We start from the raw sequence: 27,991 nt of genomic DNA, 5'->3' as shown, positions 1-27,991 counted from the left end.
AAAACTTGAAAATTTCTTTTTGGGCAGAGTATAAAAAGCAAAATTTAATGCTTAAAGTGTTATTTACTCATGGTACGAATCCTGTTTAAAAGAGCAAACCAAATAACTCCCAAGTTTTAAACAGCATTATTTCAAGTTAAATTTACCCAAGGAAAGAACCACTTTGCATTGAAGGGTCACAGAACTAAATTCATTTTTAAAAAAACACACCAAACAAAACATGATAGGCTGCACTTCTCTAACTAATTTACAGAGCTCCCATACATCAAACAATTTAAGCAACCCTTTATTTCCTCCTAGTTTGAAAATGACTAGTGTGACATGCCATGTATTTTAAACTTTCAAGAACCAGTACTATTTACATATTTATTCCATGCTTGACACTTTTCAGATTCCCTGACAAAACACAAATTATTCATATCCCTGCTAGTTTTCAACACAGTAAAGTTTCTAAAAAAATAAAACAACCTTAAACACATGGTCTAAAGGAACTAGTCAGCTTAAAAAATATTTATGCAGTGCTCCTTAAAAAAATAGCATTAGTACCAGTAATGCCTGTGAGAGCCCCACCCATTTTAGTCATTACAATTGCATTATTAGTAAAATTACATCTTCCCGTTATTTTACCATTCAGAAAATTGTTTGGCTTCCAATCCAAATCTTTGTTCACTTTGTTCTAAAGTATTAAAATGCATACCTTTGTGAAGCGATACTATTCCCTTTAACTGCACCCAGTCAATTAATAGAGGTTTACCACTTTCATAGATTATGTCAATTGACTTTGTGCAAACTAAACACCTCTCGAGCAGTGGGACACTGTCCCAGAGTCTCCACATAGAGAAAGTACACATAACAGGGGCCTTCTGCAGTTCAAATGAAAACCTACTTAATTTAGCCATGCAGTATAAAGCTAAAAAAAAAAATTCAATTTGAAGTATTATACTTCAGAAGCACTTAAACTAGGGTGTTAGTTTGAGTCTAAGCAGACGAGCTGTCCAAAGTTAAGATTACATAAAACATTACAACCGGGCCTTATTTCAGTAGGCAAAGACCCCTTTACAGCACTTCTGTAATGTCAAGAGACCAAAGCGTAAGTGAAAATCAAGCTCAGCTAAGCCTGACAGTGGAGCTCATTTGTAAAAATTGTATATGGCCTTTAGAAAAAGCTTCCACTCCTCACCCCATCCAAAAATGCAATAAAAGGCTATTAGAATCAGCTAATTCTGTGAAATCCCATGGAGCCCAAAGGAATGCAAACATGTAAAAAGCTTACTTCAATCACTGAATTTAATATGAAAATAAATTTAGAGTTCAATCTAGTGGTGGCACTTCTTTATGAATTCCTACTACTTAAAAGTTTTTCTTTTTTCAGTCTAAGTACAGAAACAAAAATCTAACCCATCTATTCAAAGGAAAGGTTTAAGCATTACTGCTTGACTATGTGACTGTTTAGTTTATACATCTGTCTCTATGCCTTCTCCTCAACTATGTAAGCCAGCAGAGAGGCAGGCAAATAATTAACTCCAGGCTCTCCAAGGGTACGGGTATCTTGCCTTTCAACTTCAAAGCATACTCTGTTTTCCAGTGAAATAATTCTTGTGCTCCTAATGCACAAGCTGGAGTTGTAAAGCAAACACTAAAATGTTACTTTATTCTCCCCGAAGTCAGTGACAGATTTCCTACTAATTTTAACAGGTGTAGGATCTTATTTAAGTGTCTAATCAATTACCAAAGATGTACAACAAAACCTACATAAATTACATTTACATTTGTATTCTTTCACACATTAATTAATTTCAATCTTCTATTACTTGCTACTTCAACTGCTGTCAGATGGACCTCATTCATTAATAACTCAGACTTTAAAAAAAAGGGCTAATGGCTCTAAACCTGAGAAAAAAAACTAAAATTGCCTTACATACATATATATTTAATTTTCTTGCAATAAGTCACGCACAAAACACCTGTACCTTTCTTTTGGCACAATGAATATTTTAGAAGTCCTTCAAGCCTTAACTCAAAGAGGTTCTTTACTGAGTATTGTCTACCGAAGTCCACAAAAAAAAATTAAAACATTCTTTCAAAAGGAACAAAAAATTTACAATTGTACACAAAAAGTCTTGAATTTTATTGAAATTTCAAGTCTTGTATCAAACAAAAACTTCTCTTCAGACAAAAATATTCTCTTGGTGTCCTCCAGATACTAATAACTCTGAATTGGTCCTTTAGTGCCGCTGCTTTCTTTGCCATCTTCACACAAATGCAAGTGGTTGGGCCATTCCATTAGGTCTCATTTTATCGTGTGAAGGAACGTACATGACGACCTCTTCCACTGCCTCCACTAACAAACTTTCCTCTTGAGCCACCACTGCTACTACTATTAGCACTTGTCCATGATGGTCCAATTCCTCCCCGGCCTCTGGAAGCACGATCGCGAGGACTCGGTCGGTAGCCTTAAAGCAAAGAAAAGTATACTCAGTTGGAAAAAAAAAAAAAAAAAAAAAAAAAAAAAGCCCTAGGCGTAGTAGCTGCTGTGAAAGCATAAGAAACAAAAACAAGATGAGACAAACAGGGTCTGTTTTCTCCTTTTAATTTTCACTTTTCTTTTAGGCAAACATTTTTTGCTTTGATTTGCTCTATAATTACCATGTAGGTACGAAGACAACTGAATTGCAAAAATCTGAATGCAAAATTAAGATTCTGCGATCAAGTGTTCAATTCAGCAAGCTTTATGGATTGTTCGTATGAAAGCATGTATCTGACACAGTCTCAGTGATAACTGTTCATATATGCTTAAAACATTTGCTGAATTTCAAGGTGTCTGCAGCATCCTTGCATGGTTTCATTTGTAAAGCAAAAATGAAATTCAAGGAATTTTCTATAGTTCGATGCCCATATGAATACCATGTACCTGCTGAACTTAATGGTCTCAATGGTGGCAGCGGACCCCTGTTAAAATTGCTTTGACCACCTCTACTGTCATTGTAGGTTCCCCTGGGCGTACTCTGTGCGCTCCAACTTGAGCCTCGAGCGCCTTCACGACGACTGTAATTTCCTAGACAGGGAGAGAAAAACCCACATGCTGTTGAGCAGGAGCAAATATCACTTTTTCTTTTTTTTTCATTTCAGTCTTCACAGTACTCAGGATGGTAAGCATAATATTTACATAATTCAAATAGATGAAGCTGCTCTGCACCAACATACCCTCCGTATTCTAACTCAAAAGTCCACAAGTTACTGTATTATACACAGAATCAGGGGAAAACCATCTATTTTTCAGACATGAACTCAAGGTAAAAAGAACTGACATTATCTACTGTATTAAGATAGACTGCTATACTCTAAGGTTTTGTGGTAAAGTAAATTCTAGTATTTATAACTTTACTAAATGGAAGCATTTCCTGTTTCTACTGTGCAATGACTTGCCCTTATTATGGGATGAAAGGGAAAGGAATGCAATCTTGTCTATATATGAAAGAAACAGAACACTCTGTAGCTAAAATCTCCAGGTTCATGGAAAATTGCATCTTATTCTTATCAGGATCTTGCATCCTTTCATTCAAAAGCCTCTTTTAAACTCAGAGATGGATTGTGATGCTTGATTTCAGGAACTACCATATCACAAATGGTAGAGCGTGCTTTATTTTTTTCCTGACTGCACCTCTTAAAGCACTCCCAACAGTTGCTGAAAGAAAACAGCTAATTCCTTTTGTAAGAGGGAGAGAGAGGCAACACAGGAACTTGCAGCCTTGTTTCAATTCCACAGCACTCAACAGAACCTTTTCTAGTGCTAAACAATTTATTTCAACAACACTGCTTCAGGAACATCTCACAGTAGGGATGATTAACTGATAGTAAATTGGGTTAGTGTTACTGAAGCATTTTTAGCATTCATTTACTCCAATTCTAATAAAGGAAACATACCTTTTGAAGCAGGTGGTGTAAAGAACCTGTTCTGACTGTGAAAAGCTCCTCGTCCTCCGCGATTCCCTGAGAACCCACCACGTGAAGAAATCTTCTGTGACACTTTTGGTGGCCTTTTGGCTGGTGGTATCCCATCTGGAGCAACCACTTCTTTGCTCTCTGCAGCAACAAAATCATCCACGTGCATGGAGGGTGGCCTGCTCGTATTCTGTTTCCTCTGACGGAAGATATCATGTGGTCGAATTCCTTGTCCAAATCCTCCCCTGCCTCTTCCTCTTGGTGGTGGCACAACATGAGCTCTCTTCGCAGGCTCTATGTACTCAGATTTTCCACTGTCATAACAAACCATGATTTATTTAGTTAATGTAAAAATGTGTTCATACTGAAGGTCATGCATTCTCCATACTGGAGATGCAATTTGAAAGGTATTTGACATTTTGAGAATATACAAGTCAGTGCTGAACACACTAACTGTTTACTCATTAAACTCATCTTACCTTGAAGTTATGAAGGTCTCATGCTTGTGCTTGCCAAGTTTGAACCCCTTTGTGGTTTTTGTGCGGCCAGGAGATGATGGTTCTGACAAAAATGACCTCTCCAATTCAGCTTGCAAGTCAAAGTCACTGCAGCCCTTCTCTGACAGTTCAATTAAGTCAACTTTTACCTGCAATGAGAGAGTTTAGTTTTATCACAACAATCATTACTAGCATCTCTGAAGAAAACATGCTGTACCAGGATGGATGAGATTCAGTTAGGGTCCTTCTACTACAGTGAAAAAGCTCCATCCTCTACTGCAGTAGTGTGGCTCAAAACAAAAAGTAGCAGTAACAAAAAGCAGCAGAGCTGCAGCAAAATTGTCTTGATGGTTTTGAATCTCAACAAAATCAAGGGCATAACTTTCAAGTACAAACCCCTGTCTTGTCACTAAATGACACAGAGTGAGGCACTCTTTGGCTTAAGCTACAGTCCTATAAATTTATTAATGCTGCTTTTATACAGGAATCAACAGTTTGGTTTTTCTTTAAGAAATTAAAACACAAGTATCTTTGCATGTAAATTAAACTAGAAAGAACGAAAGCAATGAAGTTAACAGAAACTGGTTATTTCTCACATAAGATGACACTACCAATCGCTTAGTTTAAAAAACCAAAAGAATGTTATTGTATATTTTTCAAAATAACATTTAAAGTTTAGATTATAAAAATCAAGTTTCAAATACTATTAAGAGTTTTTGTGCAAGTAGTTTCATTTACTACTGCCATTTTTTTCCCTTTTGTCACATCAGAGCAAAGATACAAACGAACAAAAAAAAGTAATATCCAAAGAGCCTGATAGCTACTGCAATGACAGAAGACGAACAAGGAAAAGAAAATAATTCACATTCTTTGTCCATGTTTAACACAAACTGCTGAAAAGCCCTAGCAGCAGCGCAAAAGCAGATTAGGACTGACACAACAAATGTTCCTCTAAAGGAGATGACTTCTGCGTTAGAGCACTGTAGAAAGTGCCAATTTTGTGGCTGGTTCTGAGTGAACCTGAAGGTATTTAGTAACAACTTTTAATGAATGCTAAGCCCTATATCAGGGTCAATTTACAAGGGTAAGCTCAGGAAAACAAACAGTTGGGCCATATGAATTTCTGATATTACTAGCTCAGGTTAACAGTAATTTTTAAATCCACTTCAGTTATGTTAATCAAGTCTTTTACCATATCTAGATCAGTGTCTATTTCTTCAGCCTGAAAGGGTGAGAACCACATGGACTTCAACTGGTCATCCATCACATCTGCCAACACGTATGTAGTCCTGCAACAAAACAATGCCAAATACCTATTTGGTTATGAATTACAACCAACTGCAAGCATACACAGCATTACTGAACCTGGCATGAATGTTGCTGCCTTACCCTTGATACCTGCATGAAATTAAATACACTTGGACTAGTAGGTAGTAGTGACAACAGTGCTGTTTAGATCCTGTTTGTAATATAATTATGCATAAATTATTGCATGCAGGTAGCATGCTCACACACTTAACCATTTTACCTGTTATTAAACAAATTCTGAAGAGAGTCTGGTGCAGAAAGAATAGGCTCTACATCTTGGTCACTCAGTGGACAAGAATCACCCGCAGATTCCAACATCTGCCTCACTCCAACAATGTTGTCCAGTAAGGATTCAAGGCCATCATCTTCCTTAGAACGATCCTAAGTCAACATAGCACAAGTCAGAAATTTTTCTCCTTCCTGAAGAAGGAAAAATGCTTTTGATAATTAAAAAAAAAAAAAGAGGGGTACTACACAAAACAGTCTATCCACCCACAGTGAAACTAAGACACCAAGTACAGAAACAACAACAGAGAGCTCCTCAGTCTGCTGTAAAACAAATCATGTCACCACATGCACATTCTAGTTCTCATTCCAGCTGATGCAGTAACATCCATAACATAGTCCCAAAGAAGGCATCACTCCAAGTTTTAGTTAACAAGCTAGAGCATTCCAACGTCCTAAGTGTCTGCTATTTCTCCTTCAGCACAGCTGTAGCTTTTAATCTTTTCCCACAGATCTAGGCAGCCAGGAAACGGACTGGAAAGGCATTTGTGACCAACAGGCTGTGGAGCAGCTGTTTTATGGACTCTTATAAATTAGTCATCTACTGCATGGCTGTCATCAGTTATGTAGGATTAGATTTGAATATCAGAGCTAAGTTTGCAATTAGAGTCACAGAAACATTGGTTGGACTGAATTCTGCATGTCCTCTAGTCCAATTCCCCCCCACTTGAAGCAGGACTATCATCAAAGCCAGATCAGGTCAGCCATAACTTTATCTATCCACATCTAAAAAAAGCTCCAGTGACAGAGCACCCACAGCCACTCTGTTCCAGTTCTGCACTTCCTTCTCAGTGATTTCCCACTCCCTCTCCATGTCAACCTGAATCTCTGAAGCCACAGTTTGGAGCCGTTGCCCCTTGTCTTATCATCTGGAATTAAAAAGAGTTTGATTCCACCACCTTTGTTACTATCCCCAAACAGCTGTTAAATAGCTCTGAGATAGCTCCGAGATAGCTCCTTAGCCCTCTTCACCACACTAAGCAAGCCCAGCTTTCCCCTGCTCTTGCTACAGCACATGTGCTCTCGGTCCCTGACCACCTTGGTAGAACCTTTTCCAGTTTCTCTACATCTCTCTAAAACTGGCCAAACGTGAATGCAGCACACCACAGGAGAGCTCACCGCACCCCAAGGAGGGAGACAATAAGGTCCCTTGATTTGTTGACCCTGCTCCTTCCCAGATAGCTCAGAACACAGTCTGCCTCATTTGTAGTGACCTTGCACGGTTGGCCCATATTCAGCCTAATATCCACCTTAATCACCTGGCCCTTTTCAGGCCAGACTGCATCAAGGCATGGGGTTACACTGCTCTCACTGCGGAACTTTCCCCAACACAAGCTTTCTGCTAAATCAATCCTAAAAAGTTTATTGAGGCTGCCCTGGATTGAGGCTTTGCTGTTTGTCACATTAGACACTCCCCCAGCTTACTGTCATCCACCAATTCACTGAAGATGTAACCACCATTCAGCTCTCCGATGAAAACATCCAACATTATCAGCCTCAGTACTGACTCTTGGGTATTCCACTTGTTACTGGTCACCAGTAACAACAAGCCACTGCTAAGCAATGGTTCCTGTTGCTGTTTACATTAACAATCAGCTTCAGCACTATCCAGTACTCCTTATTGTATGCATCCGCTGCCTTTCATCACACAGTTAACTGCTTATGCTCTTATGGTACGCAAGTACTCTCAGCACAAGGTGAACTCAACCTTACCTGAAACTTCTTAGCATTACCACAATACAAACAATAAAGTCAGAATCCATCCTGCATCCAAACAGGTGATTTTGGACATCAGTATTAAAACAATGGCAACAGCTATTACCAGTTCCACAAGGTATGCCACAGAACTGCACACCCTTCTCATAAAGGCAGTCTGTATTGTTTTAGAAACACATTCAGATACAAGACTGCAAAGTCAACTTAATCATTTAAATTCTTTTACCATAACATGTTTCTCTAGATCAAGCAGCAGGTTTTCTGGGGTTTCTTCTTTGTTCTGCAGTAGATGTTTTAACTCTGCGGTAGTTAGACCCAGCGTTCTGCCTGGATGAGATCCATCTGCTTCCATAAGGCTTCCGTCGTCTCCACAACATCCCTGAAATATTTGACAAGTGGGCAATAAATACACATAACTATTCATTATACTTCTGGACTGCAAACTGCTTAGAATCAAACACACATTAGAGAAAATCTAGCAAAACAAAGAGTAATCTTTTAATTTTAAAAGATATTATGCAAAATATTTTAATAAAGTACACTTCAGTCAGCAAGTTTAGATGCTGCATCAAGAAAAATGCAATCTGTTCTTACATAAGATGAGGTTTGTATCGTAGAATTAATATTTTAGATTCCTTTCTATACTACATATCAATACAGCAACTCTAACATGATGCCATGAATCTAAAACCTGGACACAACAGCATGCTATCCGCTTAGGAAAGCAATATGCTGCTCTTCCTACTGAAAAACCCTGTTTATTAAACATATATTCTGCCCAGCTTTCACAGATTTCATTAAAAACTAAAGATGGCACTAACACTACTGATGGAAAAGCCTTACACAGCAATCTGCATAGTCAACTGATTTCTGAAATAATTGGTCCTGAACATGTCTTACACTGTAGATTTCAGAGAAATGCAGATTAATTTGTCTAAGTATTCAATACATACTCACTTACCAGCGTATCAGAGTTTAGAATCTGTCGCATAAAATCCAAAAAAGAAGAGGCCAGTTCACCTGTGTCTTTGCTAAAACTAGTTATTACTCGTTTTAATACAGTGTACAGAGCACTGCTGTGTTTTCTTAGAGAGCTGTTTTCACAATGAAAAAGAGAGAAAATACTTTATTAGTGCATACATTGGGACTATTTCACTGTAACTTGTTGTAAGAAAACAACATATATGCAAAATAGATTCGGTAAATTTTACAATTAACAAGTTGAGTCTTGATTACGAAGCTGGAGCTTCATTATTTTCTCTGTACTAAGCTGTTCTTCTCACCAGATCACCAGATCTGTCTGCAGATATTTCAGACTGCATGTCTACAGCTACAGGTACAACAGCAAAACTTCTAAAACCCACAAAAAAATTACGTTTTCATCTTTGGCAGAAAAGGGATAGAGTACAGAAATATTTGCTGGCACAAGGGTGTTATGTATAAAAGCAGGATCATGCTTGCTGTTACAATTTCCCTGCATCCCATGATGCTTAAGTCCAGAAACAAACTGGAAAGGTAATCATCAACACAGAAATAGCAAGGCTGTGTACTGAAACTGACAGCTAGACGTACAGGATCATAGAAAGAGCAGCATCCTTAACCTGATTATTTTTCATTTTCAGGTTGTATAGCTTCTTGGAGTCTGGAGTCTGAGCAGCACAGTTCTGTAGCACTGCTCAGAAGAGTGGTTTGAACAAACTTTTATTGACAAGGCTCCAGGTACTAACTTTTTCTCTTTAGGAACCTCACAACTTTCTTGCCTCTCTGCACCTTACCTTCAGTGGGCAGGAACAGGTCCAAATACAAGGAATTAAGCATCAAAACAACACAATACTGTCCAATGCATGGAAGTATTATGTTCAAAAGGGAGTGGAGTCAACAGGAGTAGTTTTAAAAAAAAATAATCCTCATTTCACAGCCTTAATTGCCTGGAGGTCAGAACACTCTGGGGAAGTGCAAACTGAATCCCCTCAAAACAGAGGGAATGACATTGGGCTCTCCAATGTCCCAGACAAGAGCTCTGAGTGACTCAAAAGGGAAGGACATGAGCATTCTATCTCATTCTAATCCTCCAGCCTTGGAATGGAGAAATGGAGTATACAAACCTTTTTTCAATGCTTTGTTTGTTTCTTGAAAGAAAGTGCTCCTGTGTGCATACTGCAGAAATGATTCAGAGATAAAATCTCAAGTGAAGGAAGACGAAACTATTGAGTAAACACTGAAGCCCCAAAGAGAAAGTTTGAGTGCCTTATCCTCAACACTTCCTACTAGATGAGTAGGAAATTAGTTCACACTGCAGAAGTTTTTAAATAATTTTAAACTCTTACTGATATCTTAAAACACCATACCTCTTCAGGTGATAGAAGCCATAGTCATGCTCTGTAAGGAACATCATTGTTCGGATACATGTCAGCAGACAACTGTAACTGCTCTCAGAATTAGTTAATGTTTCCATCAGACAGTCACAAATTAAGGGCATCAGCTCTTTGCTTGGTAAGGAGTTGGAAAGCTGCTCTGATTCAGACACAGAGCCTTCTGATGAACTTGGTAAAATGAGTGCAATATCCTAGACAAAAATTATTATTATTATTATTATTATACATGTAGTAAAAAATGCGTTCTGTATATCAGCAATAAGTATAAATCATACATTAGTTCAGAAGCACTAGGTTCTTTCACTACACCTTTATCATCTTATTCCAGTATTTCAGTTATTACTGACCAGTAAAATACTAATCCAGAGTATCCTTTCTAATTTGGTTCTGTTAAGGGTTACAAGTCATTATTGATTTTTAAAAATATGAAAGCTTCAAAAGGGTGAAATGTGGTAACAGAGCCACAACTAAAAGCTAAACAGTCATTGGATAACATGCAGTTTCTTGCCTAGGTAGTCAAACTGTCCCTTAATCTCAAAACATTCATCAAAACACAAGGAGCAGCTGAGGTCACTTGGCTTGTTCAGCCTAGAGAAGAGAAGGCTGAGGGGTGATCTCACTGCAGTCTACAGCTTCCTCAAGGCAGGTAGCGGAGGGGGAAATGCTTTTAAGTTTTTGTTTTTCCTAAGACATTTTCTCTAATCCTTTAATACTCTGAATGGGGGGTGTTTGTGTTCTTTCAAAGTCTTTTACAAATTGCAGATCCCAGAACTGGACATACTATCAGGCTAACTTCTCTGGCAGCGGAGGGGAAGATGCTGATCTCCTCTCTGATAGGACACAAGGAAATGGAATGAAGCTGCATCAGGGGAGGTTCAGGTTGGACATTAGGAAAAGGCTCTTCACTGAGAGGGTGGTCAGTCACTGAACAGGCTCCCCAGGGAAGTGGTCACAGCACCAGGCCTGTCAAGAGTTCAGGGAGCATCCGGACAACGCTCTTAAGTCGTATGGTTTAGTTTTAGGTAGTCTGCAACGAGCAGAGAACTTGGACTCAATGATTCTTATGGGTCCATTCCAACTTGAGATATTCTATGATTCTGTGGTTTTATGAAAATTAAGAGGCTTCAGACACTAACTAGGAAGTTTAAGATCTACTGCTTCCTCCACATTTTGCATAAAATAAACCAACTGACTTCCATAATAAATTTGTGCATGGGCAAAGAGCTCTAGTTTATAAGCAAATGGGTGATTAATTTCTACTGACCAACAATGCCTAAATGTCCTTTACGTAAATGGGTAAGCACTGAAGCAAATAAATAAATACAACTAGTGAGGTAAATAATGACATGCAAATCTATGCACTCCAGTAATGAGAAACTACTGGGACTAGTATATGAGTCGGTTTTCAGATAACAGTTCTTACCCTGCTCTAGTAACTTATGTGGGGTTTTTTTAACAGTGGAGTTTTATGGTAGCAGCATATGATTTATAGATTTGAAATACATTTACAAGAGGTTTCAGTTAGATGAACTGAGAGATACAGTTTATTCAACTATTTATTCAACCAGGTAAGAGGTGAATAGTGACAACCCATGTTTTGCCAGTGGCCCACAGAGAGAAATGACACCGCTCCCTCAGCTGAGGGGACAGCCAGTCTTTGTGTCATTCAGTTTGCTATCAAAATAGTGCACATAATTTTTATGCTATCTCTTTTGCATTAAGTATTTACATTCAAGAGCAACAAGACACCAAATCTCCCAAAGCAGCCAACCATACACATTTTTTCATTTTGTTTTAACAAAGTTGATTTTTTTTTCTTTTGGAAAAAAGTCAGGTACCTGAGAAAAAGCCTCATTTAGTTTGTCTCCTACAATTATCACCACATATTATGCATTAAATATAGAAAATACCTGATCACAGAGGGACTGCAAAAGAGAAGTGACATATTCAGCACACTGTTGATGAGTGACATTGTCCCCAGCTGATCGCATCAAAGCCAAGAGCTCCTGAAAAACCTCTGCATACTTTTCATCGCCTTTAGTAGTTCCATTGATAAGATGCAAAATAGCCAATTTACAAGCTTTATGTGAAGCCAGGGCATCCAGTAAAGCAAGTAATCGAGTGGTCTGTCCAGTGTACTGTTTCTCTTTATCCTCTGTGTTGCTGAAAGGATATCAATGCACTTTGAAAAAGCTGTTTTAAGTGATCTAAAAAAACTATAAAAACAAACCATTATAGGAGTCATATAATTCTGCATTGTTAAAAAACCCACCTTGTTTACATACTTAAACTTAGTTTCACTTACTTTTTGGAAACTGCTCAACATTCACTAAATGACTTCTAGTTGCATCATAAATTAACTAATCCATTATGCATTTAACATACTATAGGGAATCTAATTGTATGCTTTTATACAAACAGTATCTAATTCTATGTGGATACTTACACTTTTAAACAAACAGTACTCGTTGGTTCAAAATGCACAAAATTTGTAGTATTCAACTTCCTCCAGCTTACAAACATCTACACATTCTCCTTTTATTATGTAAATTCCACTGTAGCAAACTTTACTGGCCTGCTTTTCTTATTTGTATCAGACAGGTCCTTTAGAAGCACTTCACAGACAAGATAAGGCTTTATAAAGACAGCCTGAAGAAAGTCTTCCTAAAGTACTTACCATAAACATACAATGTGAAACTGTCTACATCAAAACTTAAAAGCATGAGATGGTTCCTTGGCAAAATTACGCATTATCAGGACACAGTATATAGCAGTGGACTGAAAATTCATTCAGTTCATAACGGGTAAGTAATATTTCTGAAAGTATCTTCTTCCTGCTAAATCTACTGCACAGAACCAAGGTGAAGTTAAGAGTTCATTAAAGAAATCTTTGCAATAGAAGACAAAGATACCTCTGCAGGTCTTCTACAATCAGATCCAATACAGTCCTCATAATAAGAAGAGCAGTAGGTGAAGCCAAGTCACACAGCTGAACGCAAATACGTCTCAACATATGCTGAATAGGCTGGCAAGATGAACCGGAGAAAGATCGAACTATCTCTTGTATGAGTTTGGCCTGAACATGAAGATGCATACTCCATAGCTTCCTGGTGTTGAGTGCCACTGAAATATCATGTGGTTCAATTACCTGCAGGAACAGAAGGACAGGAGGTTCTTCCTTTCAACTTTTATCATAAAACCAAAATTCTATCAAGAGGTATAAACAAAGACTAAGTACTAATACTGTCCTCATCAAAATCATGGAATGCCATTTTCATTATTATCACTGAATGACAGGGTTCAATTCCAGCAAATTAGGTACTCCTTTGGGAGCATCGGTTGTCACACACCTATATTTATTTGAGACCACAAATTCAAGATCCATGCCAAAAGAAAGGAGAGCCTTAATATACTGAGAGTTTGGCATTCAGGGTTAAATTCCAAGGCTTCATAGTCAATCATTTAAGTAACAGAACGGGAGTCTGTATAATTTTGCAAAGGGAAGATGAACAACATATGACTGCTAATTTTAAAAGATGCTCCAAATAACAATTTTGTTTCTGATAAAGATGTATCTTCAAAGAATCTATAGGAACACAAATGCTTTACAGGAACTTTATCCTTTCACATATCTGTTTTCCCCACAACTATGAAAATGGTCTAAGGGTTACACATATTTAAAATGCTTTAAAAACTACAGAAAACTAAATTATACCTGAGTCGTCTGCATAGGCAGTGGAAGAGGCAACAACTCTGAAAGCAGTATAAGTCCAGAGAAAAAGCCTTCGGGAATTCTCAAAATTGAAGAGAGAACTTCCTTCAACATTAAAGACCAAGTATTGTTTGCCAAAGTTTCTTCAGAAATGGTAAGTTTTTCATTAACACCTTGAGTAAAAGTCAGTAAGATATCAACAATGTCATTCTGAATTTTTTGTTCATCGCTATCTAAGCGGCCTGAGAGGGGAATAGAACACAGGAGCATGTGTAAAGAAACAAGTGCTGATGGAACACGCATGTCTTTGAATTCAAAAGATCCACCCCTCAGGAGCTCTGTTAGCATTGTTTTAAGGAGAGTAAGAGTACAGCGGGCCATAGAAATAGTAGTAACTCTGTGAAGTGTTGTGCCCATGTTGACATGGAGTCGCCAAGGCTGAATAAGAATGCTGTTCAGCTTCTGCAATACCCGGATGAAGGTGTCCATTCCCTCAGAAGAAAAGAGCTGAATAACTGCAAGGTTCCATTTAAGGTCTTTCTGTTGACCTGTATGGAAAAAAATAACATTTCTGTATGTCTAATTTCTCCTGGGCAATCACAGTTACACTTTACACATGATTAAGTAGAAGACTTGAAAAACTAAGATTTCTATGTTATGCAGTACAAATATATCAACCATACCTTCTACCAGGGGCGGTGGACATGCAACATGACAAAGAACGCGAAGTGCAGTAGGAAGACCAACTCCATCTGGGGTCATCAAACTGTCAACATTCTTAGGGGGAAAAAAAAAAAAAAGGAAAGAACCTGTATTACAAAGATGGACTTTAAAACAAGTATATCACTACCTTAGTGTTCAAATTCTGTATTTGGTTACAGTAAATACTCCACAAAATTTAAGTTCAATTATTCCACCTTTTGGAAAGCAGTCACAAATACAGCAGAAACAAAAAAAGGAGGGTCAACATCTGCATCGTGATTTTATAGGGAGCTAAAAGGTTTAAACAGTTGGATCTTTGCATCACGTAGTTAGCTGAGATTTTCTTTCAATAAATGAGTGCAAGAACTAGCCTAGATCATAAGCTTTAATAAAAACATCTATTTTGGATAATACCATATTTTTTTTTATATCATATGATAGTACATACCTAAGATAAAATATCAAGCTACAAAAGATCTAAGCTTATAGAGCACAACTAAAAAACAGCATCTATCTGTATTTTACTAACCTGCTTGACATATTCAATGAGATTTGGAATACAATTTATTTCAAATCTAAGATTTTTCAAAGGTTCAAGCCACTTGCTGAGCTCTGGGAGAAAAAAAAAAAAAGTAAGTTAATCAAGTAACTTGTCAGTGCATTTATGAACATAAAACTTTTTTTTAAAATAAAAAAGTACTTAATTTACAAAACAGGTACTAAGGCCCAGCGTGAAATTTCAGCTGTAGCCAGCTGAAAAGCATCAAGAAAAACAAGACTTCAGAACAAGCAATACACCTCATGTATACAGACAAAATTTGGCTCAAGTCACCCTGAACACTCAAATAATTTTCAACTTATTATCAGTATTATTTGTAACCAAACATATTTTATAAAAGACACAAAGGGTCCCACTGTCACCTAAAGAAAAAGCCACAAAAGGCAAGGATCAAAGCACATTCCCCTAACATACATAAAGGTTATTACAAACTGAATACAAATCTCCTATTAAATGCCCAAATGGAGCCAATCTCTGCACCAGTAACACACACTCACTTTGGAAAGCTTTACAGATTAAATATCTCTTAGTCCAGAATAACCTGAAAGTCCCAATTTTCTGGGAGAAGAGATTTAAAGTTTTAAAACCCATTGTTTCTGAAAATATTTAAGAGAATGTGAATGTTCAAGGTTGACTGGATATGAATTGACAACTACTCTCAGACTGATTTCATGATTTGGTTTAATAAATTAGCCCCACTTCTCATGAAACTATATGATGATCAGGTGAGGAGCAAAGAAATAAGAGCATAGCAGGCAGGAATTAAACTAAAAATTTGAAGAATTCTGATTTCTTTGAGTGCATTTAAGTTTTGTAAGAAATCATTGGTATGTCTACATGAGTCAGTTAAGCAGTGCAGAGCACAACTCTGGACATCAGAGTTTCAACGTTGAGGTGTCAGAATAGTCCCCAAGGCTTTTTCCAAATGACCCGGGCCTGATCTGTGAGTCAACATATGCCAGGGAACACACCAAGACACAGTTTGGAGGTCAAAAAATTTAGTAAAAGGGTAACATAGACTATTCCATGCCAGTTGGCCTTGGTGCCAGAAAACAGTCCCCAGATTATTTTTAGTATATGAAGACCCTATAAGGCTACATCACAAAAGGGAACAACAAAAATAAGTGTCAGCTCATTGACTGATTAGTCCATTTTTACTAAAATTTGCTCTCCTATTTTCAACACAGAAATAATTTCAAACTTCCTGTAGTTATCCAAAAATCATAGTAGTTAATATTACTTGAAAACTAATTTAGCTACAAAGAATTTCCTATTTACCTCTCATTAACAGAAAAAAAAATTATACATTATCTCAGTGACTCAACTAATCAGATGCAGCTGGAAAAAGAAGTTCGTTATCCAAACCAGATGATAGTGAAGCACCAATTACCCACATATAAAAGGTTTCTTCTATACATTCAAACAATTCAGTTGATAATGACACATACTGTACCTTGCAATTTGGTGTTATTTTCGTCTGCTTTACAAAGCTTCAGCAAAGGGGCTGAGTGCTGTTCCAGCATTTGGACATCACTGGAAGACTGAACCACCAACAAAACAAGGATGCAGGCGTAATTATAAGCAACTGACTTCTTAGACTTTGAGTCTCTGAAATAACAATAAGGATTTTCTTTAGATCTCAGATTTATGTAGATTTTCATTCTCTGACCCCTAAAAATCTACCTACAGAACTTTTACCTTCACCAAGGATGACCCCATATAATTATCAACCAAAACACCCTCAAAATTTTCTCCTATGCTTTTTGAAGAATGAAATCTTTTACATCGACTCTGTATTTCAGCATCCACAAAAGAGGAGAACGAGTCAAGCAGCACACAAATCATTTTCCATAACTTGGTCTGTTTTACAAATGTTTTAAAAATGCTGCTACCTGAAGTAGTAAAATTGCCTGTTCAGAGAAAATTACTTTAACCCTTATAAGAACTTAAAAGAGCTGAGAGATTCCCACCCCAGAGAAGTGTGCAGTGTCCAATTTCCCCAGTCAAACCTTTTTCTTGTTTTACAGTCAAGTTTTATGCTTGAATGAAAACTGCCTACTTACTGATACTTTCATATAGTCAAAAGTCTGGCCTATATTACAACACCTTTGTGGATGACCTACACAGATTCTGGGTATTAAGTACTTGGTTACAAATGACAGGCCTGATTTTCTGTTACGTTCTTCTACTTAAAAGTTGATTTGTTTTTAAATAAAAACATCATGATCTAAAAGGAAAAAATATTTTAGATTTACTGAATTATTTATAAAATATAGATGCTTTTAAAATGTAAAAACCTAAGGGATATAAATAATTGCATAAATTACCCTAAAGCTTCTTTGGAATAATACTCCATTAAAGTAATAAGACTTTGGAGATTTTTCTCCAGACTGAATACATGAGCCACAGCAGATCTTCCTACGGGGTTAAAGGTAATCAAATAAAGGTTGTGAAGTGTTCCCAGCAGATCTGAATGGTCAGTCTCCTCGCTGGCTGTACATCGCTGAAAGTGGCAAAATAATTCTGAAATGCACTGTAACGTCTGTGTTGAATGCAGGAGCCACAGGGCAAAAGTATCCTCATTGGCACCATCCGATTGGAGACCTTCCTCTTGATCTGGATCAGAAAACTGACATAGTGCTCTAATCAACAAGTTCGTTGCTTCATACTCAGAAATAAAGAAAAGAAGACCCTTCTGTGACTGTGCCAGGAAACGCAGTATATCTCTTATAGCCTGAAGCACACCTGGATGTGCGCCTGTCACTGGAATAGACAGTAGCAAAGTAATGCATTCCAAGAAATGATGACTGTGAAGATATCTGGAAAAAAAAAAAAAAAAAAAAACCAACAAACCACCAAACAGAAAAATAATCAGTATTACAATCGTCTGTCAACACTGCATAACAACATTATATGACACTACATGCATCTTAGCCTCAGTACTTATTGCTCTGTGGACTATGAGAAATCATAACTAATTACATAGTACAAAATTTTAATCTTACAAAACATAATTGCTATAGCATTTACAGGAAATAAATCCCTAAATATAAAGTTCTGATCTCAAAAAAAAAACAAACCAAAAATACCTCACCAAAACCACCTTTAAACTGAAAGAGGGCAGACTTAGATTAGATATAAGGAAGAAATTCTTTACTGTGAGGGTGGTGAGACACTGGCACAGGTTGCCCAGGGAAGCTGTGGCTGCCCCCTCCCTGGCAGTGTTCCAGGCCAGGTTGGACGGAGCTTTGAGCAACCCGGGCTAGTGGAAAGTGTCCCTGACCATGGCAGGGGGGTTGGAACTACATGGTCTTTAAGATCCTTTCCAACCCAAACTATTCTATGGTTATCTACAAACAAAATAACACTTTTATTAAATTTTCTGTATCTGAATTATCATCAATGCTGCATTAAACGTTCTAAGTGTGCTGAGAAATCAACCATTACAACATATGTAAGAGGTAATTTGAAGACTCTTTGCATGCAGATACTTAGATTTAGCCATGATGTACATTACTACTGCCAAAGAAACATGTTGGCATTTACCTTCTAGATAGAAACTTGCTAACAGAGAAATAACCCATGGGATCCTTTAAATGGCTGGAGGCAGGCAAGCCTCAGCTCTTCTGCTGTGCTGCCAAACAGTGAGCTATGCTGACACAACTACACAACTTCTAACCAGGGCTGGCTTGTATCTTGCCAACTCAGCATACAGACAGAGGTATTCCAGACTTGTTTTATCCATATGCACAGATGTGTTCCAAGATGACAACGGAATAACACTCTAGATGTATAATAATTTCCAAATATGCACTTGTACAACACCTAGTACAATTGGCCAGGATCAATGAATGCAAGTGAAGTGCTAGCAGAGCACCCATAATAACATGAGGTTAAATTCTTGCTATATGCATGCTAGGTCCATCGAAAGCCAGAAGAGTAACAGGTACATTAACTATCAAAACTCTCAAACTTCATAAGCACAACCCAAAACCCTCCAATAAAGTACAAAGTGAAACATCTAGAAACGTGTTAGTCAGCAAGGTCATCCCTAAAAAAAAAAAAAAAAATCTATTAAGCTGGAGGAAATACGCTCTAGAAAGTGAACTTGCAACTGCCATACCTAAACAGGACAGGGTAAGGATCATCCCTTTCTGGAGGGCCTGTAATGCGTGCCATGGTTGGGAAAGATTTCACAGGTGGCTGAATCATTGTATGAGGAGCAGTTTCCATCAAATGGAAGATTTCTTCAAGAAGACTAACAAGTTTTTCCATCTCTCCTTCACTTATATTAGAAGATTCCAAAAGATGATCCATGTCCATAGGAGCCTCCACATCGTTCTCATATTCTTGATTGGTCCTTTCAAGTCCTGCCAAGTCCTGGTCCTGTTCTGGCTCCGTGTGATTAGGAAGAGGAGGAGTGTTCTCTGCTAACTGATCGACCACCTTTTTAATATCTGAGAGAATCTCATAGAAGTGACATTTCTGGAGAATTGCAGAACCAGCAGTAACTACTCTCACAGTCTGATCTAACAGAATGAGTTCCAGGAGTTTCTGATAACCACTTTTTTCATGTACATCTACACCACCCCTTAGAAACACTTCCATTCCCTCAGTCATACTAATAACACTGTCCAGAGCTTTAAAAGCATTAAGTTTAAGGGAGGATGACACATGATCTGCAAACAACAGTTCAAATAACACATTAATAACTCCTGCCTGCAAGAGTGCCATTATTCCTTGAGTCCCACATTCTCCTAATGACGATACCAATTTTGTCCCAGCTTTGAGTTGTCGGACATTCAAAGCAATGGGCTGCTTGAGAGCTACCTGAAGGTTTAAAGCTTGCAGGGTCCAGTCTACTAGTTGGGTAATATAGTCTTGCTTTGTGTCTTTCACCTGCAGGTAGCTCAATCCTTTTACTATTAAACTTGGAACTTCTTCCAATGCAGTGACCCACTTCGCACCCCTCTCCTCTTGATATAATTCCAACAGTTCAGTTAATTTCACCGAGGCTTCCACTGCCCCTGAATTTTCTTTTTCTGGGTCTTGGTCCTTTATTTTACCAACTTCATTTTCAAATACCGTCTTGTAAGGGCAGCTGAAGTATAAAAGAGGTCCAAGCTCCCTTTCAAAAGGTTCATATGTCACAGGAGGCACAGATGCCAGATCCTCAGGAGTATATTCAATATCAAAGCTTGGATACTTAAATGTTTCACGTTCCAGATCAGCAATTCCATCTTCATCACTTGAAATCTGCTCGTATCCATCATCTCCTAAAAACAAAAAGATTCAGTTATGAAATAAAATCAATTATGAATGCGAATCTGCTCAAAATAAAAAAGTAATAATTTAATACAAATACTACTGATTAAAGAACAATCTTACACTTACATACAGAAAGCTTTCTCTCTTCAGATATAAGCGAAAGTTGACAGATTTTTATTGTAATAATAGAGACATTTAAAAGAATGTAGAAAGCTAGAAGCTGAACTACGGTACAAATGGGTACTACAAGAACATCCTACAATTTCCTTCCTATGATTGCATCTATCATAAAACTTCTAGCCTGAAATTGTGCACAGGTATGCATGGGAACTTTAAGTAATATAAGAAAATGACTACAGACATTATTACATAAACAACTTTATTTGACATTTAATTAAGAAATAATTTCTTTCACCACTTTCCTATGCTTGTAAACAAAACAGATAACAAGACTGAATGTTCATTCTGACTTATAAAAGCTGTATCTATTTTCCTCTATTTAGAGAAAGTGACAGGAAGATTTACTATAAAGGAATAAATATTCCACAGCAAAATACTGTTCTCAAGAGATGTCAGAACCATAAACAAGGCAGGCAACGGTATAGTGACCAAGAGAAAAAGATCCAGTTCTCTCCACACCTAGTCACCATAATGGTAATGCCATCAAAATTTCATAAAACTGATTTTCATCCCTTAACTTTTTATAACTTCACTTACCTTCACCTTCTTCCTCCTCTTCACCCTCATCTTCATCTTCATCTTCCTCCTCCTCTTCCTCTTCCTCATCAGCAATACTCTCTACTGTATGCCCATCATCATCATCCTCATCCTCCTCTTCCTCAACATCCACATCGTCTTCATCTTCTCCTTCTTCTGGTTGATCTTCCTCCACTTCTCCATCATCAGAATACTGGCTTTCTTGATGAATGGATGTTCGATCAGGAGAAATGGGCTCAAAGTAATCCTCCCTATGGTCCACATCATCTTCTTTTTCCCCAACCACTAAAAGCAGATACAAAATTTAAGAGAGTATTTCTCTGAAATCCAACACTCAATAATACATTTTAGAATTTTGCATTACACATAGTGGAGATACAAAAAAAAGTATCTTGAAGAAAATCTTCAGAAAATGTTCTGGTGATTTGACTGAACACAAGCAACAATCACTTAGTTCAGTAAGATTATTAAGAAACATGTAAAGCATTCTTGGCACTCTTAACCCATATGCAGACCAGAGAACTTGGCAGACTCTGCAGAAGTACGGAGGAGAAGGGCAATGAATACTGGAGTCAACAGAACATTTATATAAAATACAAGCAGCATGTTCAAGCAAGGTATTGGTCAACCGATACTCTGAAATCACTAACTTTTAAACTGATACAATTTAACATAGCCAACAGATTTTCTTTCAAATCCCTTCCTAAAACTGAATCTGTCCAGCAAATGTAACACCAGACAGGCAATCTCACACTGGGCAGGAATACAGAATTCTGCCTCCATGAAGCAGTAAAGTGCAGCAGATAAAATACAGTCATTCTACCTGACACTGGCATAGGTTCATCCTCATCATCATCAGGAGGGGGAGGGCCTGGAGGTGTCCTTGGTCCCCTAGGTTGTGGTCTTGGAGGGCTGCCATTGAACTGGTCTTCTTTCTCTCCATCAACTATGTTTATTGTGAAAATAAAAACTTGCATTTAATGGAATCACAGGAATAGAAGCAGGAAATTTTAGTTTTTCAGTGCTACTTTTGACTAGAGAGCACCTAATTTCCCAGCTGTCATTTAATCTGTATTCTGCACTTGCAGTTTATGAGAGTTTTCTGAAGTCACTTTTGATGTAAAATAGAACTACATCAATAAGCAAGCTTATTAACACCAGTGATGTTTTTTTGATACAATACTGGGTTAAAATTAACATGGGTAATTGCCATTTTTGGCTTTGACACAAGCAACGTTGTAACTCTACCAATAATATCTGAGTTACTTTAAAAAGTTTACAATTTAATCAAATGTTTTTTATAGTTTACAACTGCTTTTTACTACACAGAGTATTCAAATTTTGCAGCCCAACAGCTCTACATTGAACAAGACAGTCCTAATTTTAAATCTAAAACCAAAATTGAAGCAGAAACTTGATCATGAATTCTATTCATGGCCATCCTAACATCAGTGGAAAGTAAACACTATTCTGGAATGTACTTTACATACAAGTCACAAAAGTTAATTATGGCTGTGAAATATTCTTATGATTTTAATACTATTCCAATCACTTTTTCTGAGATTTCAATCATCTAAATTTTAATGAGTTCACACAAATCAAACTGCATTTTGACCATCATAAGTAACTAGCAATAGATCAAGTAACCCACTCTCAAAAAAACACTAGACAAGAATCTACTTAGAATCATCCAATATAAATCTTAAAGAAAATACAAAACTAGAGGACAAAGACATAAAACTAGAAAAATAAAGCAACTGAAATCTAAAATTTGAAAGAATTGTGGTGGGGTTTTTTTTTCAGATGGGATAGTATGATGTTGATTTAATAAAAAAAATAAATAAAATCTATGTCTTCTCACAAAGCTTACCATGTTTTGGGTTTCTTTTCAAACCAGGCTGTTGCTGGGGAGGTGGTGGTGGAGGCGGGGGTGGAGGAGGTGACTCTCTCTCATGACTTATTACCCTGTCAACTGAGCCATATATTGCCAAAGTCAGAGAGTTGTACCACCCTCTTAGAACCAATCCATCTGTGTTGACCTGTATTTTAAAAAGAAAAAGCACTTAAAACCAACACAAGACAACTTCAGAAAAGTTATTTTAATATCACTGTATCAGTATCTGCATAAAATATACCCAAAATTAAAATAGCTCTTTACCCCACATTTTGAAAACCGAGAAAACAACAAAAAAATAATCTTTCCCTAAAAGCATTCAATTCCTTGCAATATATTGCCTAATCAACTAGAGCCTATTAATGAAAAAAAAACTTTACTGTGGGTCACACAAACACTGATTTGAATGAAATAAACCCAAACAGAACTGAAAATGACGTGCTTAGCTTTGGCCTGCAGCCACAATGTTCTGATTCATCTTTGCTACTAAGAAGTGAATAGTTCTGTTGGTAATCTCCATAGGAACAGCCAAGCAATCAAATCTTCTACAAGTCATGCCATTGTAGATGCAGACTCTAAAGTAACAAGTATCTGAACTACAAGCAAGTTTTAGAACAAGATTTTATACAATAAACGCTTTACACAGTGCGAATGCACCACACACCACCATACTTATACCTAAATGACAGACATGTAGAAAAGAAGAGCAGGTTTAAAATCACATTGCATTACCTTTGCATTGGGTCTGAAAATAATTGAAGTGTTTTCATCATATTCGAGGCTGTTTAATAAAATATCCAAAGTTATTTTTCCATTAATATAAAGCATGTTCACAGAAATTAAGCACAGCAGTAGTAAACACATAAGGCAATAATAAAACATGAATAAATACATGTTCTTAAAAACAAGAGTGTGAAATCACTTATTTCTAGAAAATATTTTTCATTGACATATATGGGCTCTGTAAGTTTTAAAATAACAGAATCTTCTCTTCTTTTAAGCATGAACCTCTGTCCTCCCACACAGACTGGAGGAAAAGGGTGAGAACACAAACTATCAAAAACCAGACCAAACATGAAAAACATGGGAGATACAGATTGTCTATCACACATTTTCTACTATAAAAAATTCTCAGGAAGAAAAGGTAGATAATGAAGTCATTCACAAATCCCGCAAGTACTTACCTCCCCAGCCTATCAAAAACAGGGGCACTTGGCTTGCTGACATTGTTGAAAAACAAGTCCAGTTGAAACGTATGTGGGGATGTCTCTCTGGAAACAGAGCAAAAGTAAAAATTAAACCCTTTGATCTCCTTATCAGAGTAAGTAGGACTAACAAGGGAAAAAACCCTTTAAATTATACTATTTAAATAACTCCCCAAAATAATTACAAGTTCAGCAGATATACAAAAAGGTAAAATGCATTTATGTAGGAAGTTCTATTGAGATATACAAGTTTGAGAAAAAAATAACAGGTAGGTTTTCCTGAATCAGACACCTAGTATCTTTCACTTACCCATAAGCCCTATTGTCAGGCAAACTTGTGTGAGCCCTCACTCCTGGAGGAATGACCCGTACTTCATTGACGTAAACCACACATGGAAAACGAACTACATCTATATTGGTACTTTGCTACAGAAAAAAAAAAATAAAAAAGAAGAAAGTCTAAGAATTGCAAAATGGAAACAACATAATGTATTCAATATACTTTATTAACCAAAGTAAGGTTGCAATACTAATAATTACAAAATTCAATTATGTAAAATGTTAAACACTATTAATCTGATTATTTTCTTCTGGCACTTATATATATTTAACGCTATTTCATACAAAGTGTTACTGGCTTGTTTACATCATTAGTTCCCTTTATTTGCAAAAATTTTCTCAAACAAAGTATGTTGCTAAGAGCAAAAACTGTAACTTAAATTACTAAAGAAAAACTGAGTATATAATTCCCTTTTAATAAAATATCAAATTTATAACTAAAGAGAAAAGAAAATGCATGCTTTAATTTTAAACACTAGCAAACATTGTATTTCAAAGGTACTATTAGAAATAATAAAGATACTATGTTTTGCTAGAGCTGTACAAAAATTCCATATGATGTTTATTTCTGCAATTTTGCAATAACATCTGAAAACTCTTTGCAAATAACATTACTGTTTACAACACGGAAATAGCAGGTATAAAGAAATGTTATGTTTCAGCATTCTTAAAAGATGTTTGAGCAAACTAGGAAGTAATCATAAAGTCAGTGACTTCCCATGTAGAAGCCACTAGATTAATGCTTAAAGTCTCCTCTCACTAAACTCACTATGGTTAAGTCTTATTATATTTATACATCATCTCTATCATGTATACTCCCATAAAATAGTACACATATATCAACTATATGTCCAACTCTAAGGACATAAAGACTTTCTGAAACAGCTCAGAATCACATTTCTCATTGAATGTTTCCAATTCTCAAACTGAATGAGCAGACTGCTAGGAAAAAAAAAAAAAAAAACCAACACACAAACCCTGATCTAAGTGTCTACCAACATAACTAAAAGATTAAAATGAAAAACCAAATTGATCTGCAGTCAGAAGTTATACAACTCTCACCACAACCAGAAAGGAAACGAAACCCCAAAATTACCAGCATAAGGCAAGAAAGCACTAGAATTTTTAGAAAGCTAATAAATAAACAGTTACAAGTAAAGAATAAGTGTGTACTTTTGGCCACACATTAGCGTTATTTAATACGAAATCTATACACACATTCTTTTGTGCACAAATACATCTCGCCCTAAGGGCTGACACATTACAAGCAGGTTAGTAGAACAAAAGAAATCCCACGATGATAGGGAGCACAGCTTTATTAACAGGGATGAGGTGACTGTAGCCTGTGAGGAGTGAGGGCTGTGGAAGTTCTTTCCTTTGGCTTTAACAAAGGTTTATGTGTCACGTGGGAGACCCAGATTTCTGGAAGAAGAGCTGCTGGTGAGGAGGCTTCGTATCCAGGTATCTAGTAGCACTGCCCAAAGACAGACAAATTCCTGCTTAAGTGATAATAGGATTATGCCCTGACAGCCACGAACCAACATCATCAGGATGGCAAGTGAATTCCATCCACTTTCCTTCCAAAATATTAAAAAAATTAACCACATCAGAACTGCTCAAAACACGTTAAAGTGCATAGCTAAGCCAAATAAATAATTTTATTAGCAAATTCAGCAGGACCTGCCAAGAACTACAAGTTCCAAGGCAAGATTCATGGTCCATTTAGCTGAAGAATAAGTATAACATAAAGAAGGCTTTTCTGCAACATGCAAAAGACATGTTGGTTTTTTTCTTTAGTAAAGATTCAAAATGGTTCAGGCTTGAGAAATGTCACTTATAAAAATGAAAGTGACACTAATTATACACAATTAAAAAATGTTCAATAAGAGAACACACTATTCTGAAGGGGAACAGAAGTGGCTGGTGTTTCCTACCCAGGGGAACAGCAGGGGCTAGCGTTTCCTGCCCACTACTATCTTAAATAGCGGAACAAAACCACTTCTGGGTCTCCCTGATCCTGGCAGCTACAAAGGACTCCAGACTAATTTCTCATGTGTTTTTAATTGCAACATCATCTCAAAATACTTTTCTTTCCCTAATGCCTGTCTATTGACATAGTTGAGATATCCTATGATTCTGTAACATCTTTCTCACGTTGCACTACACTTTTCATTTTCCTCCTGATGGTCCCCTTTTTCCCTCCTGAACAGCACAATTGGCCAAGCCCTGGGCAAAACTGCTGCAACACAAGCAACTTCAAGGATGCTCAGGATCCCAACAGCCTTGAAGAGGAATATTGGCACAATCTCTCACTGCAAACTCAAGTTTGAAATACACATTCTGTTCACGATGCACACAGATTGCATAAATTTAAGCGAGTATTTCGCATACACAGAAATACTCCTCATTAGCTATAGAAGAGCATTAGGTATCTCACCAGGCATGGCTCTCTCTGTCACGTCCTCCTTTATGGGCTTCCCGAACCGGTTCTACCCTCTTTGCTTCCCGCTAGCCTCTCCTCCCTAATACCTCTGAATCTTCCTTTCCTTCCCACCACGGTACAGTCCCCTGACAGGAGCCGCCCCGGCGGGGCCCGGCGCCACAGCCCGAGTGAGACGTCGGGGGAAAGGCGGGGAGAAGGCGGAGATCCCCCCTCAGCGGGCACCCGGGCAGGAGCTGCTCCCTCCTGCGCGGCCACCCGCTGAAGCGAGGGCCGCCACCGGGGCCTACCCCAGCCCGGCTCGCCCCAGCGGCGCTCCGCGCCCCGCAGCCGCCGCGGCGCGGGGAAGCCCTAGCGCGGGCAGGAAGGCGCCAGCAGCGGCAGGGGAGAAGGAAGGGGAGCGACGCGGAGGCCCCAACACCCCCGCCACGTTACCTCCGCGCTCTGGTGCTTGAACGTGTCTAAAAACAGGAGCTCGGTCGCGGTGTCCACCGCCATCTTGGCTCGGCCGCGGGGAGGGGCTTCCGGGCGGCAGCGCGAGCGCTTCCGGGCCGCCGCCGTCACCGAGGGGGCGGCGCGAGGCGGCCGCCAGCCGCTGCCCCCAGCGCGGGACCCGCCGCCCTCAGCGCCGTGAGGGGAAGCGGAGCGGGGGCCGCCGGCGGCCGCCGCCTCCCGGGCGGGGCTCCTGGCGGGCGGGGCCTCAGACCCGCTGCGCCCCGGCTCGGCAGGGGTGCGGGGTCGCCCGTGGCGCTGCCAGCTGTCCTGGCCCAAAGGCGCGAGGAAGCCGGGTATGCTGCCCCCGCCTCAGCGGCGGCTGCCCGCCGGAGGCAGCTGGGGTCAGCGGCGGGAACGGGGCCGCTGCCGCTGCGCTCCTGCCTGCAGGTTGAGCCTGTGAGCAGGGGAGTGGTGCCCTCGGGCGGTGACCCGGCTCTCCAGGGACCCTCCGTGAATTTGTCTGGGTGCCACTGCGGTCTGCTCCAAGCCTTGCTCCTACTTCGTTTCACAAGATTTGGCTCTGGCTCAACACTGACT

General features: G+C 38.4%; 1 protein-coding gene across 1 annotated transcript; it reads right to left on the bottom strand.

Moving 5' to 3' along the window:
* Positions 1-269: 269 nt before the first annotated feature.
* Positions 270-27,480, bottom strand: VIRMA (vir like m6A methyltransferase associated). Its single transcript, XM_074898712.1, has 24 exons — positions 27,395-27,480; positions 24,491-24,606; positions 24,160-24,246; positions 23,708-23,756; positions 22,952-23,120; positions 21,905-22,027; positions 21,082-21,366; positions 19,220-20,372; positions 17,424-17,915; positions 16,550-16,704; positions 15,067-15,149; positions 14,519-14,612; positions 13,839-14,383; positions 13,036-13,271; positions 12,034-12,286; positions 10,097-10,314; positions 8,710-8,842; positions 7,975-8,127; positions 5,968-6,128; positions 5,632-5,728; positions 4,422-4,588; positions 3,925-4,256; positions 2,912-3,055; positions 270-2,453 (listed from the first exon to the last, which is right to left on the bottom strand). Exons 1-24 carry the CDS (start codon positions 27,455-27,457, stop codon positions 2,296-2,298), a joined length of 5,466 nt encoding a protein of 1,821 aa, XP_074754813.1. The 5' UTR covers positions 27,458-27,480; the 3' UTR covers positions 270-2,295.
* Between the last annotated feature and the right edge of the window lie 511 nt (positions 27,481-27,991).

This window comes from Athene noctua, chromosome 2, assembly GCF_965140245.1.
Source record: "Athene noctua chromosome 2, bAthNoc1.hap1.1, whole genome shotgun sequence".
Taxonomy (NCBI): Eukaryota; Metazoa; Chordata; class Aves; order Strigiformes; family Strigidae; genus Athene; species Athene noctua.
The sequence above is the reverse complement of the archived record's forward strand: the minus strand, read 5'-3'. Positions and strand labels throughout refer to the sequence as shown.

Excerpts from the sequence above, each read along its gene's own strand:
- VIRMA (XM_074898712.1), bottom strand. The coding sequence starts at position 27,457 with ATGGCGGTGGACACCGCGACCGAGCTCCTGTTTTTAGACACGTTCAAG. Across the intron at positions 16,705-17,423 it reads TATTCCAAAGAAGCTTTAGG|AGACTCAAAGTCTAAGAAGT; the intron begins GTAATTTATGCA and ends TTGTTATTTCAG. Across the intron at positions 15,150-16,549 it reads AAATAACACCAAATTGCAAG|AGCTCAGCAAGTGGCTTGAA; the intron begins GTACAGTATGTG and ends TTTTTCTCCCAG.